The sequence below is a fragment of the Strix aluco genome, chromosome Z (assembly GCF_031877795.1).
Source record: "Strix aluco isolate bStrAlu1 chromosome Z, bStrAlu1.hap1, whole genome shotgun sequence".
NCBI lineage: Eukaryota > Metazoa > Chordata > Aves > Strigiformes > Strigidae > Strix > Strix aluco.
The window spans coordinates 40,828,305-40,852,374 of NC_133971.1; the positions used below are offsets into that span (position 1 = coordinate 40,828,305).

Genomic DNA, 24,070 nt, shown 5'->3' on the forward strand with positions numbered 1-24,070 from the left:
AAAACTGATGAGGTTAGTACAGCCTTCGAATTATTACCTGCTCCTGCTCTTTCACATGAGTACCAGTGATGTTTCAACAAGATCAAGGTCAATCAAAAGAGATTTTAGAACCCTGGGAAGAATGCTGAAGGATTCAGGAGCACAGGTACTGTTTCCTCAAACCTCCCAGTAATGGGGAGATACACTAGAAGAAACAGGTGAGCCCAGGATATTAACACCTGGTTCCCAGACTGGTGCCTCCACCAGAACTTTGCTTTTTTATAAACCCCAACAAATGCCATATTCTGTACCTAGGATGGAGTAACATTGGGCACAAGTATAAACTGGGAGAGGAGTGGCTGAAATGCAGCCCTGCAGAAAGGGATCTGGGGGTGCTGGTTGATATTAAGCTCAACATGAGCCAGCGGTGTGCCCTGGCAGCCAAGAGGGCAAACTGCATCCTGGGGTGCATCAAACACAGTTTAAGCAGCTCGTCAAAAGAGCTGATTATCATGCTGTATCTAGCACTGGTGTGGTCTCACTTCAAATACTGTGTGCAGTTCTGGACCCCACAATTTAGGAAGAATGTGAAGGTCTGCATCCAGAGGAGGGCAATAAAGCTGATGACAGGGCTGGAAGGAATGTCCTGTGGGGAGTGGCTGATGCCTCTGGACTTGTCTAGTTTGGAGAAAAGGAAGCTGAGAGGCAACCTCATTGCTCTCTACAGCTTCCTGAGGAGGGGAGGTGGAGAGGGAGGCGCTGGTCTCTTCTCCCTGGGATCCAGCAACAGGATGCATGGGAATGGCTCAGGGCTGTGCCAGGGAAGGTTTATACTGGACATTAGGAAGTTTTTCTTTACCAAGAGGCTGGTCAAACATTGGAACAGGCTCCTTAGAAAGGTGGCCAGTGCCCCATGCCTGTCAGTGTTTAAGAGGCATGTAGACAATGCCCTCAACAATATGCTTTAACTTTTGGTCAGCCCTGAAGTGGTCAGGCAGTTGGACTAAATGACCGTTGTGTGTCCTTTCCAAATGAAACTATTCTATTCTATCAAGCAACTCTACCTCAATATGTACTTGCTTCAATTCTTTGGGTCTATGCCAGCCTAGAGATCAGGATCTTGATCTTTCAAATAAAGAATTGTATTACGGAACCACTCATTGACTGTAACAGTGTAAAACTTGGATTCTCCCCATATAGAGGAGATGTTTCCCATATGAGTCCTGCCTGCATAAATACATTTTGTTAATGGAGGACCAATAGAATCCAACTGTGGTAAAAGCTGCATTGATGTCTGTGGTGTAAACTTAGGACCTCTGGCCCACAGACTGCATTCTTGCTTGTAGAAGAGCTCTTTTTGGGTAATGCTATTCACCCAGAGGAACTACCTGTGTAGTAAGAAACTATTCAAACATAAGGGACCATCTCAGAATAATAAGTGTGTTCAGAAAATGCACCTCAATACACAGAAAGTTCAGTTTTAGTAACAGGCAGCTTTCATGATTCTTGAAATCATCACACTGAGATTTTGATAGGTGGAAACAACAGCCAGTAGAGTAAGAACAAAAGATAATATCTGAATGATAGAATAAAATCTAAGACAAATAAACTGAATGTCCTTTCTTAATTGTTATAGTACTGCTGATGTCCTGATTTCATTTCTGTTGAAGTACCCTTAACTTTTATTTTATTAGAAGTAAGAATGAACCACTAGTTCTTCTTTGCAGCCCGATAAGCAATAACTTCTCTGATTGATATCACATTTTGGAGCTTCATGTGTGGTGTAGATCTCACTACAGTACTGGTCAACTATGTCTGGTGAGAGACTAGAGCATTCGTACCCAGTATTTATTTTTTAGGTCAGTGTTTAAAATTTTCTGTTCCTTAAAGCTTCCTGATCTCATCACTTTCCCTCAGTGAAATCTCTCCCAAAATTTTATGCTTTTATCAACGTACATACAAGTATGTATGTATTTATCAACATTTCACCTCAGTCATACAAACTATGGAACTATTTCGGGTAATGCATATTATAATGCTAATCTTTGGTTTCATTTCACCTTATCTTCACTTCATTTCTACTTCTAACTACAACATATTAAAATCCTTATTTGAACAGGAAAATATGCCTTGTTCCCTTTATTTTGTCAAATGACATTATTCCTCTTTTAGAGTAAGGTAATCGATATTAGAGCTGTGTGATTATTTCAGTTAACCAGTTTTAGAGCAAGAATAACACTCAGAATATTTTTTTTTAATTTATCTACTTTCATCTTAATTAAAGGTAGCTTTAGTTTAAAAAGTTACAAAAAAAGTAAATAGATGTAATCTTAGTAAAAGTATAATTTTGGAAGAGATTAAGTCTATTCAAAGTCTTTTCTTCTTTTATGCCTTAAAAATACATATATTTTTAAATCATTAAATCTTGGCTGAACCAAAGTTATAGTTTTCGGCCAAAGCAAATACTAATGCTGTTTTTTCCCCATATAAATCTAACTGACAACAGAATCCAGCTTTTTCTTTGGTTAAAATTCACAATCTTTTTTTTCTCCCACTTCCTGGTAATATGACTTGTCAAAATAAATTATAATGTCAGGAATGAAAAGAAAGTACGTTAAAAAAAAAAGTGGTGAAAAAACAACAAAAAAGACACAGACAGGCTCCTCACACAAACTGGAGGATCCAAACCAAAGTCTGTGATTCCACAACAGAAATCTTAATTTTTCAGGCTTATTGAAAGCTGAGATTTCAGTTGGGCCCATGTCTTGTCAAATATCTTATTATGTTTGGATTGTACATTTCAGTTATTTTAATTGACATGCCATAAAAACTAAACAAAAAATAGTCTAAGGTAGTTAAAATATATAATTACTCTTGTTGGTGACATATTACTATTTATAGTATGTTTTTTAGATGATGGTAAATTATTGTTCAGGGGAACGTAAAAGGCAAATAAAATCGAGCAGTAACTGTTGAAATTGAACAATTACTGCAGGCTGGCCCTTAAAGGAAAACTGCAATGCAATATAAAATCATTTCAAGTCATTACATTTAATTAAACTGGAAAAGAAAGGTAAACCAGACATTAACTCCCAGCTCCTCAATGCAAAAAAACTTGAGTGTATTCAGCACATTCTAGGCTCATGGCTGAGCCAATAAATAGTTTAAGAAATTTAATTTTTTTTAAAGTCCATAAACAAAACAGGAAGCTTAAATAAAAGTATAGTGTAAATATAGATCCTGCAAAATGTACCCTTGCACTTCAACTCCCAGCTTTATTGTATACAGTAGATAAAGTCAAGTATGCATACGAGTCATTGCAAGAGCTGGGTCTAATTAGATGGGATACTTTGAGTAAACGTAACTCAAAAGTACAGTGGGTTAGCCATGTAAACTCTCCAGAATTAGTATCTGTCTAAATACCATGAACATTCAAATATAATGAAACAGTGACAAGGATTTCCAAACCACTCTGGAGCTCATTTTTGATATGGGTGAACTTATGTATTAAATATTTCATTAAGCCTCTATAGTAATAATACAAAAAAATCACTTACAAAGTTCCTCTACCTATTTGAACAAAAATACTCCTCCAGTACAACAATGTTATGCTTGTAATGCTAATGCCCATACTTCCCTCCTGGAGCAGAAAAACCCACTAATTCATCTCAATTCAGAGAGTTCCAACAGAATGCATGAATGTTTGGCCTTTGACCAATATTTAATCTTTGCATGTACCTTTTCTGTATTATAACATAGCTGTAGTCCAAACGTATTGTATTTGAGAAGGGTGGGAGGTGCAGGAGGGAACGGGAGTATCAGTTTATAACAGACAAGGAAAGAAACCAAATTACTTTTTCTATGAACTCTAGATGATCTTTACTTATCTAAGAAAACTTCAGTAAAATCAGAAAGTCACACAGGACTTGTTTGTGTCTGAGGCCTTACATTTTAAAACTGGTTGAAAATCCTGTTTCCCATGCTATCAAGATCACTTTGTTTCTGTCTTCAAAAAAATTGCATAAGCTCAACATAGTGGAAATCAATGCAAATGGAAACTGCAAAATAAAGATAAAATATTAGCAGTCTTCATGACAAGCAGTCTTTTGAAGCATAACATACCAACCAACTCACTTTGTACTGCAGAGATATCATTATTTTATGAGCAAGTGAAGATCGCAGTGAATATAGGATGTTTGTTACTGCTAGTCCAAGAAATGATTGTGGCAGATTTTAAAGGAGTCACTGTTGAAGAACTACACATATATATCCATAAAATTCCAAGACTTAGTTAATTCTTAAAATTAATTTCTAAAATTTTGGAAACATAGCATGTGTTAAATATCAAATTCACTATTGCAGAAATAGTTGCGTATTTCGTTTTCTCTCTGCCTGCTATCAGACTGTTGCCCTCTTTGTATTCCTTTCTAAACTATATTCCTCAACTGTTTAAATTCAGAAACTATGACTAAGTATAGAAGGTGGTAGAGCTTCTATTTAGTGGGTATGCCTTTAAGAGAAAGAACGATAGTTCAGTAAGGGTTGATAAATAACATAATACAATAGATAAATTGGCAAATGAACTTAGGCCACACTAGCCCAATGCCTTCATGGTTTAATTTTGCAAAATTGTTAAGAAATTCTCCCCCCTGCCTCCAAAGCCTTAGTTTTGAAGACTCAATGCATTCCCAAGTGAAATACAGCAAAACAGCTATCCTATGAAATTTGTGGCCTTCTAATAAGGTATTTACTGTTACCACTTCTGGCTAAACTTTGTGTAAGCAGCAGAATGCAAGTGCTACTTGTGATACATTTTTTTTCTCTCTCCACAAGATGTATTCCAATTCACAATCTAAACAAACTATTTTTACCCATTTGTTCCTAGATAATTTCTCTTAGATCCTAAAGAAACTCAAAATATGTAGCCTTTACTTAATGGTCACTTACTTTAATACTTAATTTTTCTATTCTCTTTCCAGAGGACAATCAGACATTATATTTTTGTTTGCAATTACTGCTGAGATCTGTCTCAAATTGAGTTATACAGATAGTCATCCACACAGGCAAAACTGAGAGGGCAGTTAGGAAAGACAAATGTCATCAAAACCTCCCACAGGCAAGAGAGGAAAGAGCCCTTTCTTCACAAAAGGCAGAAAGTACATGGAGAGTTAGTTACTAAGCCTGCAAGCAATCCTAGCAATTTTAACAATGTCTCTTTGATGTGTACTGTTTTCTTCCCATCAACGAAATGTAAGGACTGTACGTGCCAGTACTGTAATAATTTTAAAAAGGTATAAATACACTTATTTATCATCATATCAACCTGGCTCATAACAGTGTTCTATAAACACTGCAAGGAAAAAAACCTGCACAAATTAATTGGGGGACGAAATAACTCAGGAAGTGTCCTTATTCAGAAACAATATTAATATTTCAGAAATCATTCAAAAAGAAGACCTGGACAAACCAAATGTCTTTTAACTAGTAGTAAAGGAAGACTTAATAGAAAACATTTTCATGTTTTAAGAATATTTCCTGTCTTAACAAAATCTAATGCAAAGAACACTAGATCAGGTGCTCTAAAGAGTAAAGAGAATATTTTCATAATCTGCAACATTTCTGGGCAAAACTTTACACCTCATAAATAAATTGCTAGAACTACTTGCAAAACCAAGTGCATGTTGCCTAACAAGTTTTCATGTATAAAGTGTGATTTATTGGACACACAGTTCAAACAGACTCAGTGAAAATTTTGCCTTATGAGTACTATGAATATCAAAAATAATTTATAGGCATTTCATAGTAGAACAGTTTATAAATACATTCACCCAGGTTGTTCTGTTTCCCTCCATTCTGCTCCCTTTGGGATATTTGAGTAATGTAAAAGAAATAGGTAATAGAAGATAGTGGAATGTTGTACAAAATATTCTTCACTTCCTGTGAGCATAAAGCCATATTCATCACTGTATTAGTTTTAAGGAGTTGTTTAACACTTTTTCTGTTCATTCAACAAAATTTTTTAATGCGAAAATTAATTTTCTGATGAGAAAGTTTACCCAAAATCCTTCCCCCCACCCACTCCATATAGAAAGGTGTTTGTCTAGCTCAGGATTTTTACGATTAAACTCATTACTTAGACGTTTTTGAAAAGTTTGTTTAGAGGGGCCAAATGCGTTTAACTCATCTCTGCAACAAATAAATAAATAGAATGAAACTACAGATTTGGATAACTTAGAGTCTCCTTTTAAGAGTTCATTTTGCCCAACGTGAGCTTCAGGGAAGGTTTCGCTTTTCAAAGCAGCATTTCCTAAACACTCAGCATCTTCTAGGTACCTTATGTTGAGGACTCAAAAGTCACAAATTACTGCAAAAATACAGGCCAGAACCTGACTGTGGAAGAGTTTATCTCCAAAAAATGTAAACAGAGATTCAGAGATAATAATGTTCTAGTTATGGTTGCAGTAATTTTAATGTAAGAAATATTAACATTAAAATGGTGTAGTACTTTTTTGCATTCTGGTTTTAACTCTGAATATTATTTACCTAATTCCATTTTTAATTTCAGATGACCCACAAATCTGTATAACATGCATTCAGAACTATTACATGTAAGTATAGCTGTATAGTTCTTCATGCCTATACATTTTTCTAAAGCAAAAACGTGTGCTTCACAACATAGATCTAACTGTGCTGAGTATGTTATCCCATTGCTTTTAAGTATCACCTGTCTGAGAACAGTAACTTTGGAAAAAGGCTCGGGAAATGCTGAAGAACTAGCCAATCACTCACTATCAAGGCCTTTTTAAACTTACATGCTGATGCAAACTTTGCATATGTGAAGAGACAAATATGGAACAGAAAGGATCTAAAAGTTAAACAGCACCTCTGGATTTGGAACTAGTATGTTCTTAGTATATCGTGTCCAGTTCTGGTATTTGCAGTTTAGCAGGCACACTTAAAAATGTAAGGAGGTTATTTGAAAGTTTAACTTAAACAGAGGGAAAAGAAGAACTCTACTGCTTTTCAAAGAGACAGTTAAGAGATCTCTAAAAATTACCATGACAAAAGAATTTGTTGATAAAAAGGTGATTCAATCTAGCTATAAACAATGTCATTGAATTATATATTTTCACAAGTGGTCAGCTCTTTACAACCACAACATTAAAATTTCTAATTAAGCATGCATTTGTTCTTGTGCCTACATTTAAAAAAGAAAATCAAATTAGTTATATTTAAGAACCCTGAAATTAGAAAACATGACTTGTTAATATTTGCCACTTGAATAAGTGACCTAACCACAAATACATTTTGAATACTTCATTAGAGGAATAATTTCTGTTAATTAAGATGAGAATAAAGCTTTACCATTACCGTATCCAGAAACATACAGAAAACAAACTCAATGACCTCAGAAGAAACTTACAGATGATGTTCTACTTTATCTTACAGGTATGAACAGCATTGCTATAAATACTGCCCAGAAAATACCTACGCAGATGAAAGTTCTCTGCAGTGTAGAGAGTGTCCTAGCAATTGTGATAGCTGTGACAGCGACAAGTGTGACTCATGTAAGGAAGGCTTTTATCTCTCAGGTAAGCAAAGTAGCAAGTATGGCATACATACAAAAATATTGTAGACTATTTCTTTAGAGAAAGAGCCTGGACCCAACTTCTCAAAATTAATCTCTTCTATAGCAGACAGTTCAGGCTGAGGGAAGTTAGCACTTCACAAAATTGGGTCCGTTGCATTAACATAAGGCGGTTATGTTAGCCAGTGGTGTCATTTGGTTCAGAGGCTCCCTATGTTTAATTACATAATCCCACTTTTTTTTTTCTAGGGTTTTTTTTTTTTTTTGTGAATGCATTTCCATTCTTTTGGGCAAATACAAAAATATTGTATTTGATGCAGACTTTGTGAAAGAAGGGGCCTTTAACTCACAGAAAGACATGGAAATGTTTCCTTACTGTTTGCAAGTCTAGTTTTACTTTGACTTTCAGGTCCACATAAAGTAACAAACCTTAAACACTCTGAAATCAGCTCAGCTAAAACCCTAAATTCCACATCAGATTCACACAAGACTAGAAATCTCCTGGCTTTATTATGAAGTCATAAATCAGGTAGGTCTCTTTCAGACATGGTGTCAAATATGAATCACAGGAAATCCTAAGGTATTCTTGTGCATTGCCTGCTGAAGGTGCCCAGTAGTGGAGTACAAAGTCATCACTCTCATGGAAAACTCTGTGGTCACAACCTGAGGTGCTCCAGTGATCTATGTTTTTTTAATTGAAAATGGAGGAAGCTCAAAAAGCTATCAGTGTAACAACTTCTAGGGGCTTTGCTGCAGTATGACAAGCCTTAAATTGAATCAGATTTACCTGAGTTTACCTTTATATTCACCAGAAACTAGAGATATATCCAATCCTCAAAACTTACGTATCTTGCAACAGTCTTAGGGAATTCTGGACTTAGATTTTATATTGGGCTCCTATAACAATCATAATTTTTTTACGCAGATTTGGACTTTAGTAAGATTTGTATGTGTCAGGATTTAGGATATGGATGAAAACCCATCTAGATACAAATTTAAGTGAAGATTGGTTTGAAGTTTGTAAAGTTTGCAGAAGCAACTGAGCTGAATTTCAGTTTCACACTAAAAAATTAGAGTTTATATACCTACAGAAATTTTCATGGGATCTTATATACTGTTTTTTTCTTAAAGCATTTCTTGCTGGAGACAGAGATGCTATAGGTGAATAGACACAATGATGCCAGGCTCTGTTTCTGTTGCAGGTGGCACATGTGTGAGTGAATGTGGAGATGGTTTCTTCACTGATGACATCTCTAGAGAATGCGAACCTTGCCACAGGAGCTGTGCAATGTGTGTTGGTTACAGCTATGAGCACTGTACTGGGTGCAAAAACAGTTTCCAACTATTAGGTGGGCAGTGTCTGAATCCAAGAAATTCTCTGCCCAATGGGAAGTTCTGGAGTGGTAAGTTGCAACAGATCCCTTAATGTTTTGTGTTTCTCTGAAGACTACTAAAAGTTTGAGAAAGGATATCAAGATCCTGCAGTTTGAGTGAAACTGTACTTTTGCCAAACTCATTGTCATTTTAGAAATATACTGACCAAAAACATTGGTTTCACAGAGTAAAATTAATCTTCCTGCAAATAGCATAACATTTTAATATAACTTAGGTGTTCCTTATCTGGCAGTTATCTTATCTGGATAGATAAAAGACTAAAAAATAAAAGTTAAAAAAGATTTAAAAGATAAAAGATAGATAATACATTAAGGTACTGAGAGTTCTTTATGTAAAGAACTCACAGTCTTATAAGCTATGCTTTAGACCAGCTTTGTGGCTATTGATTCCCTACACAGAAGTGAATGTAAGTTGGAGGAAATGAAAAACAATCAAATACGTGTCTCTGTGTGTGTGCAATGTGTGTTTAAAACCAAACTCTCTCCTTTTCCCCTTTCCCCCAGTGTAGGCATGCACCACTGTCTAAGAGACCACACACAGGATGTAGAACCATATTTTGCAGTTCTTGTACTACCTTGGCTATTTCCGCAACCATCACAAAATAATCATTTCTTGGTGCCCTGATCTACAGCATGGAAATAACAATTCTGTTAAAAAAAAAAAAAAAAAAAAAAAAAAGTATTTAGAAGGAAAATGCTTTTAAATTTTAAAGCTCTTGAAGGGAATGATTCGTATTAATTTTTTTAGTTATTTTCCTTCGTAAGCATCTTCAAATGTGTCCCAGTACTGTCACAAATTTCTTGTTAAGAAAGTGTTAAATGAAAAGTGTGTAGTAGGTTATTTATCATTCCCATTATGTCAGTTATATAAAGCACAATTTAATATGCTATGTTACCAAATGAGGCAGTGCTAATGACGAATTTATCACTCAGTACACAAATTAAAACTAATTTGTTATGAATATTCATTCATTAAGTGAAACCTGTGCAGCACATAGAATCTCAATAGTTAGGATTGCAAATGGTACTTTTTTATTGTATGTACACCATACCCTCCAACAAAGGGTAAAATTTCCTCTCAAGTTTCAGTATCTGCAAACACCACCATAAACACACACAAAGATCAGCAAAGATCACTGTAAGCAAAGAGAAAAGTCAGTGTCATATAATCCTTTCACTCTTTTTATAGTTGTAAAGTATCAGCTGGAATAGCACATTCAGTTTTGGGTGCAGTGTTTAAAGCAAGAAGTGGGCCGATTAGAGGGGAAACAGTGAGGATTATCAGAAACCTAGGGAAAAAATTATTTACAATGAAAGGTTGAGATGAAGGGCTTGGGACTAAATAGGCAAGCTAAGAGGAACACAATCACAAAGAAGAATGGAATAGATCAAGTCTCTGCAAGTGCAGTAAACAGGACTTAAAATGCAGAAAAGGAGATTTAGATTTGTCATTGAAAAAAAAGCGGACTTTCAGATGGAATAATGGAATAACAGTAGAATCTTTGAGGAGGGTTGGAGATTTCCATCACTAGGGGTCTTTAAGAACAAACAAAAAACATCTGACAGGGATGTTTAGTGAGTGGAGCAAGGGACTAGACTACTTAAGGTTCCCTCCAGATTTATTTTTCTATCAAATAGAAATTTTCTTCTCATTCCTAAGTCTTTATTTGACTCAAACACATCAAAGAATGACTATCCTTAGATCAATATGATCTTGCATTCAAAATTTAAAATATACTAGCAAATATCTTCAGAAAAAATATTGACCATTTCTATTCATTGCCTATGTATGGAGAAATGTTGTATCAAAAGGAATAACACTTCTTCACTTCAGAAAAAGATCAGAGACTTAAAAAGGAGAAATATTAATAGAATGTTGGTCTACTCCATGCATTTTCTTGTCTTTCATCCATATGAGTAAGTATTTTTTCAATTTGAGACTTCTACATCAGTGCCATGAAAAGATCACATCTGTACTTTGGTCTATCTATTGGTTATCTATTTCTCACGCTGCCAAACAAAGTGACTCAAGCTTTTTTCTTTTGAGCAGGCAGCTGATGCAGTTCTGTAGATATCAGCACTCTTGTGCTGTGAAACCTCTTTCTCTCCATCTTGCGCACCATTTCTCTTCCCTTCCAGTAGTTAAAATACATCTTACTTATGGGCATTTCAAATTGTAAGATACATCTCTCTCAGAGCTGTGCTGGCTTGTACATTAATGACTGCTCCATAGTCACAGGATTCCTGCTGCAGTTGGAGATGGGAGTATAGGGAACCTGACTGGAGGCTCTTCACTTTCTCTCAGATAGACTTGCTGGGATTCCCGCAGTGTGGCAGCATCTGTGCCATGTAACTGCTGAGACCAATGTTGAAGTTGGTGGTATCTTGAGCCTTTTCTCACCAGGATAGGCTTCCAAACTGCAGCAAACTTTAAAGTCAAAATGTTAATGAAGTCGTCATTGTCTTTACTGAAGGTACACCCTGAATGACTACATTTGCCAACAGTTTGTGAGGTTTCTTGCTCAGATACTGTAGGATCATCTGGTTCTTACATATCAATAATATTCATTTGTTAATTAACAACATAGTCTAAATGATTGATTTTTTTGGCTAGAATATCACTCTTTCCCTCATTTCTTTTGATGATGCACTCAACAGGCAGATATCAACTGAGTCCAGATTTTCAACTGTGACATCTATATTTGAAATTCTCCTTCCATGCTGAAGATCCTTAACAAAAAATAAAGGATTCAGGCAGGACCAAACCACATTTAACTCTAGCAGTACATCATACCAATAAGGTAGCTCCTAGTTAGAGACTGCAGTACATTTCACACCCTGATACTGTTTCAAAATACATGGATAATTTTAGAAGAAAAAAAAAAAAAAAGACAAATCAACAGCTTCACTATCTGTTACAATTATTTTCTTCATTGTCAAAAGCTTTCTGAAAACCAATAACATTTAGAAGAGGCAGTTACTGTCTTTTATTGCTTTTTCCAACAATGCTGTAGGATCAGTACAAGAATGGACAAAAAGAAAACCTATCTGTGCTCCTTGAAACTTACTGTCAGTAAGGATTCTGGCTGGCATGCCTGTACAGAAAAACTCCCTGGGCTTGGAACAATGATCCTGCTTCAGATCTTCTTAAGCATTTCTGTAGGGCCTCCTCTTTTCCATTAGATAATGGAAAAGAAGATAATGGGGACAGAGAAAATACTTTTTCTTTCATACAGGGTGCAAACTCATGGCATCTTTCCAAGTTTTTCACTGCTTCCTCTGGACAGATCTCCAAATATTTTATCCCAGACTACTTCTTCTGTTCTTTATCTTGTTTATAGCTGTAATTCTCTCCAGAGTTATTTCTTCTTAGTGAAAGACAAGTATCTTCCACCCCATCTTTGGTCAAACTCAGTTTCTAAGGGTAGCCTGTTGTACAGCATGGGCATGGTCCAAGAAGCTTGTCCATTCTGCAGGGGATATTAGAATACTTTCATGTTTGTTCACCAGCCCAGTAGGGGCAAGCCTGTGTCTGAGATTTGGCTTTTGGCTCTCATCCTCTCTACCCATTTATCAATGTACATTTCTTCTTCCACTAAGTGCTCGGTGGCCTCAACACATTTATGTTGGTGCAGCACCATGACAGAGCTGCCTCTGAGCTTCAGTGTCCTGAATCAAAAAATCTAATTAAAGAATACAAGGCCAGACAGTTATTAGTCCTCCCACTTTGGGGGACTGAGCTGGGTGTGGGGGCCAAGCATGAAATAAACAACCTCGCCCCTGTCATGGGAATGAAGATGAGATCGCACCAAGTTCATCCTCAGCACATGCCCTGCTCCAGACAATGAAGGAAGACAACACAACTAGGAAGATAGCCAAAATTTCCAAATCCAGTAGTTTACATCAGCTTTTAACATGTTAGTCTTCTATTTACTCTTTTTCTTTAGAAATGTTACTAACAGAAAGTTGTGGTATTAGACCTTGAACTGTATTTACAAATAACGAAGCCAGTTCTCTTGACTCTTCCAGCCACATGGATTCAGTGGGTTCCACTGTGGTTTTAGTGACTGTGTTGATGTACCGTATGGGACAAAGTCAGTTTTGGGAAACAAAGACTGTTTTGTTTGGTTCCAAGGCTAACATAAATTAAAGGCTAGCACATCCGAGACTGCCATGGAGAAACTAGTCTGACATTCTTTGCAGTTTGAGAGACTAGTCCATCTAGGTGAGGATTAAAACCTTTGCAAATGTGGAATACACTTTTTTCCATGTTTAAGATTTCACTTCTATTTCCTATGCGAGGATAAATAATAGACCAGTTTTATGAATTTTTATGAACACACACTCCAACAACCAAAACATTCTATGAAAAAACAACTTTCTAAAATTATATTTACTTTGGGGGTATACTCTGCTGGGCAAAGAGTTCAGACCATATCAGGAATTATTAAGTCATATCCAGACCATGTCTGTTATCCAGGCTTTTTAAAAGCCAGGGCAAGCCAAGAAAGAAAAAAAGAAAAAAAAAAAAAAAAAAAGATCAAGCTCTGTGTTTCTAACGTGAAACATCTGTATTTTATCTCATGTACCAGATGATGAAATTACTTTGGAAGCCAGGAGACACACTAGTGTAAGCTTGATTCACACCCCTTTCCAACTGGATTAGATATTTTGCAAGTTACGGTCAGGTCTTCATCTTGTCTGTTCACTGTAAATACTGCACCCTAAAAACTCATTCACTCCTCAGTTACACAGTTTAATCTACCACATTCTTCTGAAAAGTACAAAAGGAAAAAATGGGTATGGAATGAGGTCTGTTTCTGATGCAAGCTCAAAACGGAATATGTGCTTCTTTACATGCAGATAATATACGCTGTAGTAAACCATGCAGCTAAATAGCAGCTGGTTCTGTTTACTATTACATACCACCCCCAATAATAAGAGCAACCTCCCACAAGCAGCCATTAACCAACTGCATCCATGTTGCGTATTTTCCTCTGCCTAAATACAGAGTAAAACAAAAACAGTAGAAATGTACTGGTTGAGAGAAAACAGTAATTCAGTCTTTAAAATGATTATTTAAGAGGATCTTAATGCAGCTCTGCAGATATACATATAAACGTCTCAGAATATGGAAGGGGAAAAAAAAAGGAATGGGGTGGGCAGAAGACAGTGGAGAAATAAGCAGCAGGAGAGAATGGGTCATAGTCTTCCAAATGTGAAAATGTTATGACATTTAGAATTCAGAATTAGAGCATCATGGGAAGACTTAGGAGACCTTTTTAAGCATCATCCATATCTGAAATTTCAGGTTGCTAGAGGCAAGCAAAAATGGTTCATTATCCCCTATGTTCTAAGGCATGTCAATTTCATATTCTAGGTATTTGTTTGTAAAGTAATACTATGGTTGTTGCAAGATAACTATATCTGGAATTAATGGTTATTGGGGATTGTGATTTACTTTTCAGCACTCCTATAGTTTCCTTAAATTTACAGTTCACATAAGTCTTCAAAATGGGATAGGTCTAGTATTTTACTACATATGTTTATTGTTTTTATTACGTTTTACCGTATCTATGTAATTGTAATTACCTCATGGACATCCGTAACTTGTTTTTGTGTTTTTATTCATGGCTGATCAGTTTTGCAAGGCCAGCACCACACATGGAATAAAATCTAACAATTTAAGTAGCATCTCAACTGGATCACATTCAAATCACATCTCACTACACAGTATAAAAGCTAGACAGGTCACCTTCTAAAAGGAATATGCTTGCAGTTACAAACAGCCCTGGCACTTAATTTCCGTCTTCATTCCTCACTGCAGCAACTGTGCCATGGTCCAACAATAAAATATACTGTAAAAATACTTTCCTAGTAGAAGACAACGTCTAGAAGCTAAGGGTATTACAAATGTACACAGGGAGATACTCGATAGCAACTCAAAACTACAAGTTTTTAAGTCCCCCTTTTACTCGTAGAAGAACATGAATAAATAAGATTTAAAATCAAGACAACAAACCATCCTTTATTAGTCTGAACACTGACTGCTTGCATTACCTGGCATAAAGATCCGTTGTCCATAAGGAGTGGGTAGAGAGAGAAAACTGGACAATACAAAGGGGGTGAACATAGCCTACTAAGAACTCTTATAATGCAGTTGTGACTTTAAATAAAATTAAGAAGGGATCATAATCTACTTCAAATGCTGTTATATTTAAAGGTATGTCTCTTTAGATATGGCCATATCTCTGCTCATATATCCTCAGGTTTTGTGGAGGGTTTCATGTTGGATTTTTTTAATAAACTTTACATTCTCCAGAACACGTGGTGAGCATGTGAAGAGGACCACACTTCTTTCCACGTGGACCTATGTTTTTCACCCTGAATATTTTTGAAGACTCATTTAATCTTTCTTTAAAATCAAACTGAAAAATTCTGGGAGCTCAAAGTAAGATCACTTAAGCAAAAAGAAAGGAAATATGGGGAAAAGTGTTAAATAGAGCTAAAATTTCACTCATTTCTTCCTTCATTCAGTTTGGGGTCACAAGTAAAGTCTTACAGTACTAGCTGTTAAGAAACTCTGCCACTGCCTCATTCATGTTGCACAAGCCCAAAGGAGAAAAGAAAATAGAAAAAAATGTATTTTCCAGTCTACCTTCACTCTTCCAGTTTGATAATCCCTTGAATAAACTGAAGGGCCAAGAGCACTATGGTAGCTTTGGAGCTACAGTAAATCTTAGCTCAAGAAATAGTGTGATTCAGTTTCTCAGTTTCCAGAAAGGAATAAAAGAGACTTAGTTGTGTGTACGTCAAAGTTGTTACTCATTCTGACAAAGACACAAGAATCAACGTGACATTGAGTCAGACTCTGGCCTGAATAGAGTTTAAATAGAAGACGTTTTCATATGAAAAAATCCCAACAAAACAAAACAAGAAAGAATATAAGGATAAAAACAGTTTGGTAGATCTGAACAGGTCATACAGTTTGACCTTTAAAAAAGGAAGAGCAGAACAGTATAATAATAGAATACAGTGTTTTTTCAGAGCCAATGTCCCACTTTTAGAATATGGGTGGTTTACATCATAGACTAATGCCTTCTGCATTTACAAGTTTCATTTGCAACCATAAGAGCTACCAACTGAAATATTAAAGGAAAGCTTGTTGGATCCTCAAGTACAGAATAGCATCCTTTAGGGGAAAGCAAAATACAACCCAACAGCCAAAACCAGTCATTTCCAAGCTTTCCATTTATCATCTGTCGAAAGACCAAGGAAATACATTTTGCATGACCATTTTTCAGCTTTGTAAGACTGTTCTTTGGAAAGCTCTCGTTCCATTATTGAAAGTTGTATGCATGGGTTTCTGTAAACAAATCTCTTGCATCACATTTGCCTATTTGGGGAACTTTTTGCTATACAACAAAATTACATTTAAAAACTTCACATGATTCTAAACGTGTGTTGGGGTTTTTTTAAGTAAATGAAAGCTTATTTCCAGTCAATAAGAGGCTGATCACAGAAAAACCTCTTTTTAATTGTCCATAATTTAAAAAAAGAGGAAAAAAATGTAAGAATTGTTGCGTCAGTACTAAAGTTGGGTCATTTAAGTGTTTATATTTGACTGGAAGGCTAAACGCTGTCTCCCGTGCCGACTACCAGAAGCCCAATTGCTTGTGTACATTCCCCTCTTGTGGCGATTAGCTAGTATTACAGAAAACAACAAATGCTGCCAAGGGGAAGAGGATTAAATGGAAGTAAAAAATACTTCAAAAAAGATCTTTCTTTTTAATTGTAAGGCTTGAAATGTTTTTGAAACAATGAGTTCGTTTAGACATTCTTCAGCAGTATAACAACTTCTTCTTCACTTAACCTTACTGTCCCACTATTTATTTTTTATATTACACCAACTCTCTTGCCAGCATCAAGGTCCTTCTCCACTGGCAATACATACTTCAGTAATATTTCTGGCTTGCTTCTTCACACATATAACTGGTATTAAATTACAGCATCCTGTATCCTACCCAGTAGGGATTTTTAAAAAATAAAACATAAGCCAGGGTAAGGTAGCTGGATGCAAAGCTGCTGAAAAGGGAAATGAAAATTTATATTATATACCGAATATTTAGAAAAAGGCCAAATAACATTTTCATTGAAAAAAATCAGAACTCTTCCTTGACAAATTCTGAAGATTTATCAAAGCAAGCGATGGAGGAACGGAAGATGTGCAGCTGTAGGCAGACATCAGGAACAGATGGTCTTTCCTTCAGTTCTAGATGCAAAGTGACAAACATTAATTAAAGCTTACTTGGATGTGCAATATATCATCAATTATTTGATGGTCTTTTTCAGAGAGTGCCAAATGACTAGTGTCTAAAAAGGAAAAATCTTAGGATTTGCAGACCAGTGGGGATCTTCTCTCAAAAGCAGAAAAAGAGAGAAGGCCTGCATATTTAAGGATAGGAGAACAGCAAATCTATTAACACCAAACATTCAGCTTTTCTACAGTATTACTTATATTCTTACAGATGACATCAAGAAGGATACTCTTTAAGGATTTGTTCAATAATGAATAGTCAGGAAAAACATGAAGCTAAGAAGTAGTCTCTCCAAAAAAGTCTTGTGAGAGTGAATTTCTGCATCTCACAAGAGTAAGCAGTGGTCACCAGCAAGTTACTTTGAGGGTTATTTGGATAAGCAAACTGAAAACGCTTGTGCATTATATGGTTAGGTACATCTAGAGGCTTGAAAGAGACTTGAACTGCCCTCTACATTCAGTTCATTTAAATGAACTAGAATCCTCTTGGAACAGCATGTTGTAACCTGAAATATAGACAATAGGTCTTCAGCATAGAGAAAAGCCATAGAAAATATGTCAGCAAGAGACAGAAAGGATCTAAACTCACAGGATCTGCTATTGTAGAAAGCCTTACAAGATAACCACATCCACACACCTAAAAAGGACTAAGAAAAGCAGAACAAAATGCTTGTTCTCCTCAAGGATGACATTCACAGGCAACTAAAAATGGTATTTTAAAATTACTTTGTAGCTTTTCACTCCCTAAATTACACAACTATTAATCCATTTGTAAATATACAACTTATACATAGATAGTGCAAAGTACAGAGCCTAATCAGGATTTTTCAAGAAATCTTCTTTCACCCTAAATATTCAATGAACTTGACAACTCCCTCCCCAGCAGCAGGAGCCTCACTGCAAAGGGCCCCAGCCCTGAGACCTCAGTTATACTGATACCAGACGATGGGGCATTTCATTGCTGCTTTAAGTAGCACTGAAGTCACTTCACACATTGAGGTCTCCTTGTGTCTCTCCAGTCCTTCATCAATATCTACCCCTGTGCTATCCTCCCACCTCTGCAACTTCAGAGATTACTTAATAGTAAATCCCTCTTCTTCCACCTCTTTGGCCCCCAATGCTTATATATCACTTCCACCTTTTCTTCTTCCACAAGCCAGGGACTCTGTACCTTCCTCACTTGTTCTCATCTTTCCAAAGAGCTTTTCCAGACATTTTCATTTTTGCACACTGATGATTAGCTGATACTATACCCCTTAGGTTCAGCTGTGGTCAATATGAAGTCACAAAGGTGACACAACCTTCCTGTATACTCAAACACAGAGATTTTATGTCAGCTGTTTAGCAGCAACTGAGGTTGCACATCTCAAAATTCAGTTTCAGGCATTTTCTATCTCCAGAAGGCCTCTGTACCTTTGGAGTTAAAAATTGCCTTCAGGTGGCACTTACTGAAACACTGTCATAGTCCCACCTGTCTTCATTCTTGATAGGTCTCTGACTCACCATGGGCACCAACACTTCTGGCTACTAAAGCCAATGCTAAAGTGCTCTTTGTTGTCTTTTGGGATATGCAGAAGGGTCTAATAGTTCTGTTGGCCTCAGACTGGTCAGACCCAGCCTGCAGTCTGGACTGTCACAAGCCCCATTCACCCTGACAGTGTGCAGCTTTCTTCAGTTGCATACATTATCCTGTGGATCCTATGACCTGTGCCTAGACCCTGCAAACACTCTTGGGCCCTTGTTCAGGGAGGGCAGAGATGCTGTTGCCAGAGGGGTGGTGACAAGGAAAACTCTCCTAATCTTCTGCTCTATCTGGAGCTGCTTTATATTGTCCTAGTTACTAGCAAGAGTTGCAACACTACAGGATTTCACTACCCTGTGCAAGTAGTACTCACAAGTAGTCCTGGAAAGAATGACTAATCATGTCCTTGCTGAGTGCTCTACTGTTAAACAGCCAGGTTTTGATCTGTTGTGCTGCCCCTGAACACTCCTGAGTTGTTCTTCTTCTAGCCAGGGACAGCATATTGAGAGATATTTGAGCACAGAGAGTTTTTAAGATGTTCTAAACTGCTGGTAGAGTCAGACATGGATGTAACATATTGTTATAGATTGTCTCCTGACCACCTTGAATGTGGATCTAATTTCTTTCACTGAGATAGCTATGGCTCAGTTCATTTAGCAGTACAGTTATAAATAATAATTATTAATATTTTCATTATTATTCCTCCTTCTTCTGCCCCTGTGCCATGTTATGCACATTACCCACTTTTCTACTGTCTCTCTGCTTAATAAAATGCCCACCATTTCCCTTTATGGGAAAGGGCTCTATATAAGTCTCCTGATCTCCTCCATCCTGTTTTTAACCCGAAACATTTACTTTCACGACTTTCATTCAAAATGTCAACCTTTTTAACTACTTTGCTATAACAGGCAGAACAAAAAAGTGTAGTGATATGCTGCATGTGGCAAATGGATACTGTCAGCCAGTCCATTGATTTACAGGAATCATACACATTTAATTGGCAAGATGAGCTGGATGTGCTAACTCAGGTGCAAAGCTCAATCTACAACCCATTTCTGATTTCTTTTTGATTTTTTATCTTCAGCAATATCAAAAGGTTACTGTCTTCTGTCCACTGGCCCACAATTACTTTTTCATCAGATACCCGTTTCGCATTGTTATAACTGCTTGGATCAAAATACAGAACTGCATGATGGTACCTATTATATTGCATGACAAACTTTCTCTGTATTAAGTATGATCCTCAAATGCAGAGCTGAGTAACATATTGAATAAGGTCTATGCAAAGCATAACCAAAGTCTTAGTTTTCCACAGGCATAAAAACTCCATTTGACATGTCAGACTCTTCCTTTTGGAGGGAAATAGCAGGCAATAGTTTTGGGGAGAAGTATTTAACAGCTCTTCCTTCCAAGCACTCATTTCCCTCTCCTTCCTAGAGTTTTCTCCCTTAGTTACACGGTAATGTTGCTCTGCAACCAGCTAGCACAAAAACTCCAGGAAAACACTACACCAAGTCCCCCAAATTTACATACTTTCTAGCTCTTTCTGTTTGTAATCTATTAGGATTACAGATCTGGATTTAGTTTTGGACCACTACATTGAAACTAACATTATTAAACTAGATTATTGTTCTCATTCAAAATGAGCAGTCCAGAACAGTGCCTTAGTGAATCTCAGGATATATTTTCCTTTAATACAACTCTTAACTCACCATTTAAGAGAGTGGAATTGAGCACAATCATCAAGTTCTTTAACTTTGTGAATTCCAAAAATTCACAGAGGTACATTTTCAAAACAGCTTAGAAAAAGCCATAGGAAATGGCTCCCCTAAAGGGAGGGGAAATGAGCAAAACCAGCCTATAAGACAGTAAAAAAAATGGAACTTACTTTCCTTTCATCTCAGATGCAAAAAAAAAATTGCAGTCCTGTGATCCTTCATGTAGGACCTGTGAGAAATCTGCTGACATATGTACTTCATGTCCAGAAGGTAAGAGACTTCAGCTTCTTTGTGTAAGTTTTGCAAGAGGTTAAAATATTCTGTATCCTACACATTTCCAGGGAATGTTTTTGTCAATGGTCACTAGAAAGTTCTCTGACAGCTTAAAGCATAGGCAGATAATCAAGTAATCAGATAATCACCAGCTGAAGTCAGGCATCAGCTAGGAATTAAGCACATGCCCTTGGCAATATGGGTCAAAAAATTGTTAGATGCTTGTTGTTCCTTTTCTTTCTTTTCAATCAAAAGCTGTAGACATGATGCAGAAACTACTGAATAGGGATTTATTCAGGAAGATGTACTAGATAATCCTGATGATTCCTTCCACCCTTAAATTTAAGTGAAGGTTGAACAAACTACTTTGGCAAATGGCTTAAAGAATGTTTTATTCATGTTTTTAAGCATTAAAAAAATATATTTCGAGGAAGTTGGAAGCTTTTTTTATAGTCTTCCAAGTCAGAAATCTTTTAAATATGTTTCTAATTGGTGCTTTTTCCCACCTGGGTTGCTCTTTTGCCAGGAAAGTTTCTTATCCATGATATCTGTGTTTCTCTGTGCCCTCAAAAAACTTTTGGAAACGTTGCAAGTGGAAAGTGCGAGATGTGCATGGATGGCTGTGAGGTGTGCTCCGACCACTGGCACTGTCAGAAGTGTCAGGCTGAACAGGACCAGCCGCTCTTCCTCCACAAAGGCAGATGTTTACAGGAATGCCCTGAGTAAGTAACACCTGTTGGATGACTGCTCCTTATTTTCTCACTGTGCTCCTTCTCTTTAAAGTTCAGATCCATTATAAACCTTTCAAGGGAGACCTTAATGTAACTTAAGCTACCAGAAACTACCACAAGACAAAAGTAATTTTCAGCTGGACTGAATAAACAGCATGTTGTCTTGCTTACAAAAAAAGTGAAAAATCAGCAGTTGAGTCTGGACATTATATCCTATGACAGATGGCACAGCTCCCATGGGCTTTAATAGAACCATGGTACTTCAGGATGGTTCTTTATGGTGGCTGAAAAATAAGCCTCTAGTCATTCTCCTAACTCATTCCTTCCTCAAAGTAGTACAGAGCAGGGGTGTGAACCCAGAAAGTGGATTTATCAGAGTCCTGATATGGAAATATAGTGCTTAGTGATGTGTTTCTCTCTTTGACTTACTTTTTCCTGTAATAAACGGAATTCAGAAAGAAAGATTCCCATTTGACTGTGATGGGTATTAGATCAGGCACCTGAGTAGATCAGATTCTCCTGTTTCTGTGATTTTTTCATCAGGGTTTATCATACCTATATATGCACATAAAATCTGTGCTATGCAGTATGAAAATCTTGCTTCATTAACCTTTCTCTTTAGAAAAATGTGCAGCTCCTGTTTTTCTTACTATCAGTACAAATTCTTTGCCGACTTTGTCAAATAAGTCAATAAGGACCAGTGGAACAGATTCTGATCATCAAACATCAGAGTAAATGCAAACTAATTGCACTAAAGCCTACTTTAGTCCAGAAACAAGTTTTAATTGTGGCATTCATGCAAAGATAATGTTTTGGCATTAATATGTATGTTCTCAGTACTCATTTCCCACAGGTATCTGACACAGGGTCAGTGTAAAAAAATTAAACCTTTTCATACATCACTAGTCTTTTCAGCTCTTATTATTGCCCTTTTTTCAAATTCTAGACTATAAATAGTGGCTTCCCAGACATCATTCAGCAAAGTCCACTAGAGTTAAACTCTGGTTTCAGCCTCTGAGACAAAGTTCTTGAGGTATAACTACTCTCCACTAGAGGAAAGGATTATATGAGTTGTCTTTTTGAGTTTTTTTGAGTTTGGGGATATGCTATAGGGGATGAAAAGTGTTAGACTTGCTGCACCGATAATTTCTGATAGAGGATTTTGAAAGACTGGGCTAGCAGAGTACTCAAGACTGGAACAAGAGAAGACAGGACTGTGAGAAATAGATGCATGACAAAGGTTAGGAGAAAAAAAGGAGATTAGAATAGATGGCAGGCACAGCTCTTCCTATCTTTTCTCTAACCTTGCTCCTAAGGCCTCAGCCTTTCTTTGGAAAAATTGTCTCCAAGAAGGGAAGGAGAAGCACCCCTCTACAGGGAAGAATGAACTTGTTAATGTGAAGTACATGTTTTGGGGCTACTTTCTATATCAACTTCTTCCTTAGTTTTTATCAATGGCTGTATACATATGGATTAGCAATCATCTTGAAATGTGGACCTGCTTGTCCTTTCACCTTCTAACATTCTGGCTTTGAGAGTGTAGGCAGATCAGGTTGCATCCAGCCTCTCCTTTTATCCCTCTTCCAAAATATAAGTGCAATTTTTTGCTATATTTTCTTTATGGCTAATAGTCCCAACCATGGTTGTTTACAGTTGCTCTCACACCATGGATACCAGTAAAACATGCTCCATTTTCACTGTCTCCAGCTTGCTGTCACTAAACGCAGGTACTACTTAAGCATCCTGGTTTTGTCGGGGTTTTTTAATCCCAGCCCTCCTTATTCTTCCCAGCCTTCACACTTCCAGGGTTTTCTCTTCTCTTTCTCCGTTCTAGGGCCACTGAGGTTATATTTCTGTCTTCCCCTGATATCACTGTTGAGGGTCAGCTGTGCAAGATTAGATATTGTATCTTTCTTTTCCCAAACATTATAGATCTTCCTATCTTATGTAAGGGGGAAATCAGGAAATGGGCAAGAAAGTAAGTCTAACATCCCTTAGAGAGTAGGTACAAGAACAAAGGAAGGGCAGACTCCCTTCATAGCACTAATCACGCATATTTTCTGCTCACAGGCAGAGGGGATGTAAGTGGAGGATGGGCAACAAATTGTGTGAGAAACTAACTTGATCCAGTGAAATGTGTGTGCTCAGAAAGTCTCATATATACTCATAATTCTTATAGCCTGGACTGTCTGATAACTATATATTGACCAGCAGTTTGCTTTATGTTTTTTTTCATTCAATAGGGGATATTTTAATGATTCTAAGACTTGCAAGGAATGCAGTGGATCCTGTAAGACATGCATGGGAAGTGCAACCAAATGCCTGTCCTGTGAAAGTCCTTTACTTCTGGAGCAGTGGAAATGTAAACCTACCTGTTCAGAGAAGCACTTTCCCTCTGAAGGAATCTGCAAACGCTGCCTTGAAATGTGTCAGGAGTGCATTCACAATCAAACATGCAAAGGTATTATAAAGAACTGGAATTAGCTAAAATCTATCTGGATCTGTCTAGAGACAGACTGACAGAAACAGATCTGAAAAGAAATTTTGT

General features: G+C 36.9%; 1 protein-coding gene across 1 annotated transcript in view; it reads left to right on the forward strand.

The window, feature by feature from the left end:
- PCSK5 (proprotein convertase subtilisin/kexin type 5) overlaps nucleotides 1-24,070 on the forward strand; it is a 256,533-nt gene that overhangs the window by 221,409 nt on the left and 11,054 nt on the right. Inside the window, exons 25-30 of the mRNA XM_074811734.1 lie at nucleotides 6,545-6,587; nucleotides 7,429-7,571; nucleotides 8,770-8,970; nucleotides 20,705-20,788; nucleotides 21,318-21,513; nucleotides 23,766-23,983. Of these exons, the coding sequence (XP_074667835.1) occupies nucleotides 6,545-6,587; nucleotides 7,429-7,571; nucleotides 8,770-8,970; nucleotides 20,705-20,788; nucleotides 21,318-21,513; nucleotides 23,766-23,983 (885 nt within the window). The remainder of the gene's footprint in view (nucleotides 1-6,544; nucleotides 6,588-7,428; nucleotides 7,572-8,769; nucleotides 8,971-20,704; nucleotides 20,789-21,317; nucleotides 21,514-23,765; nucleotides 23,984-24,070) is intronic.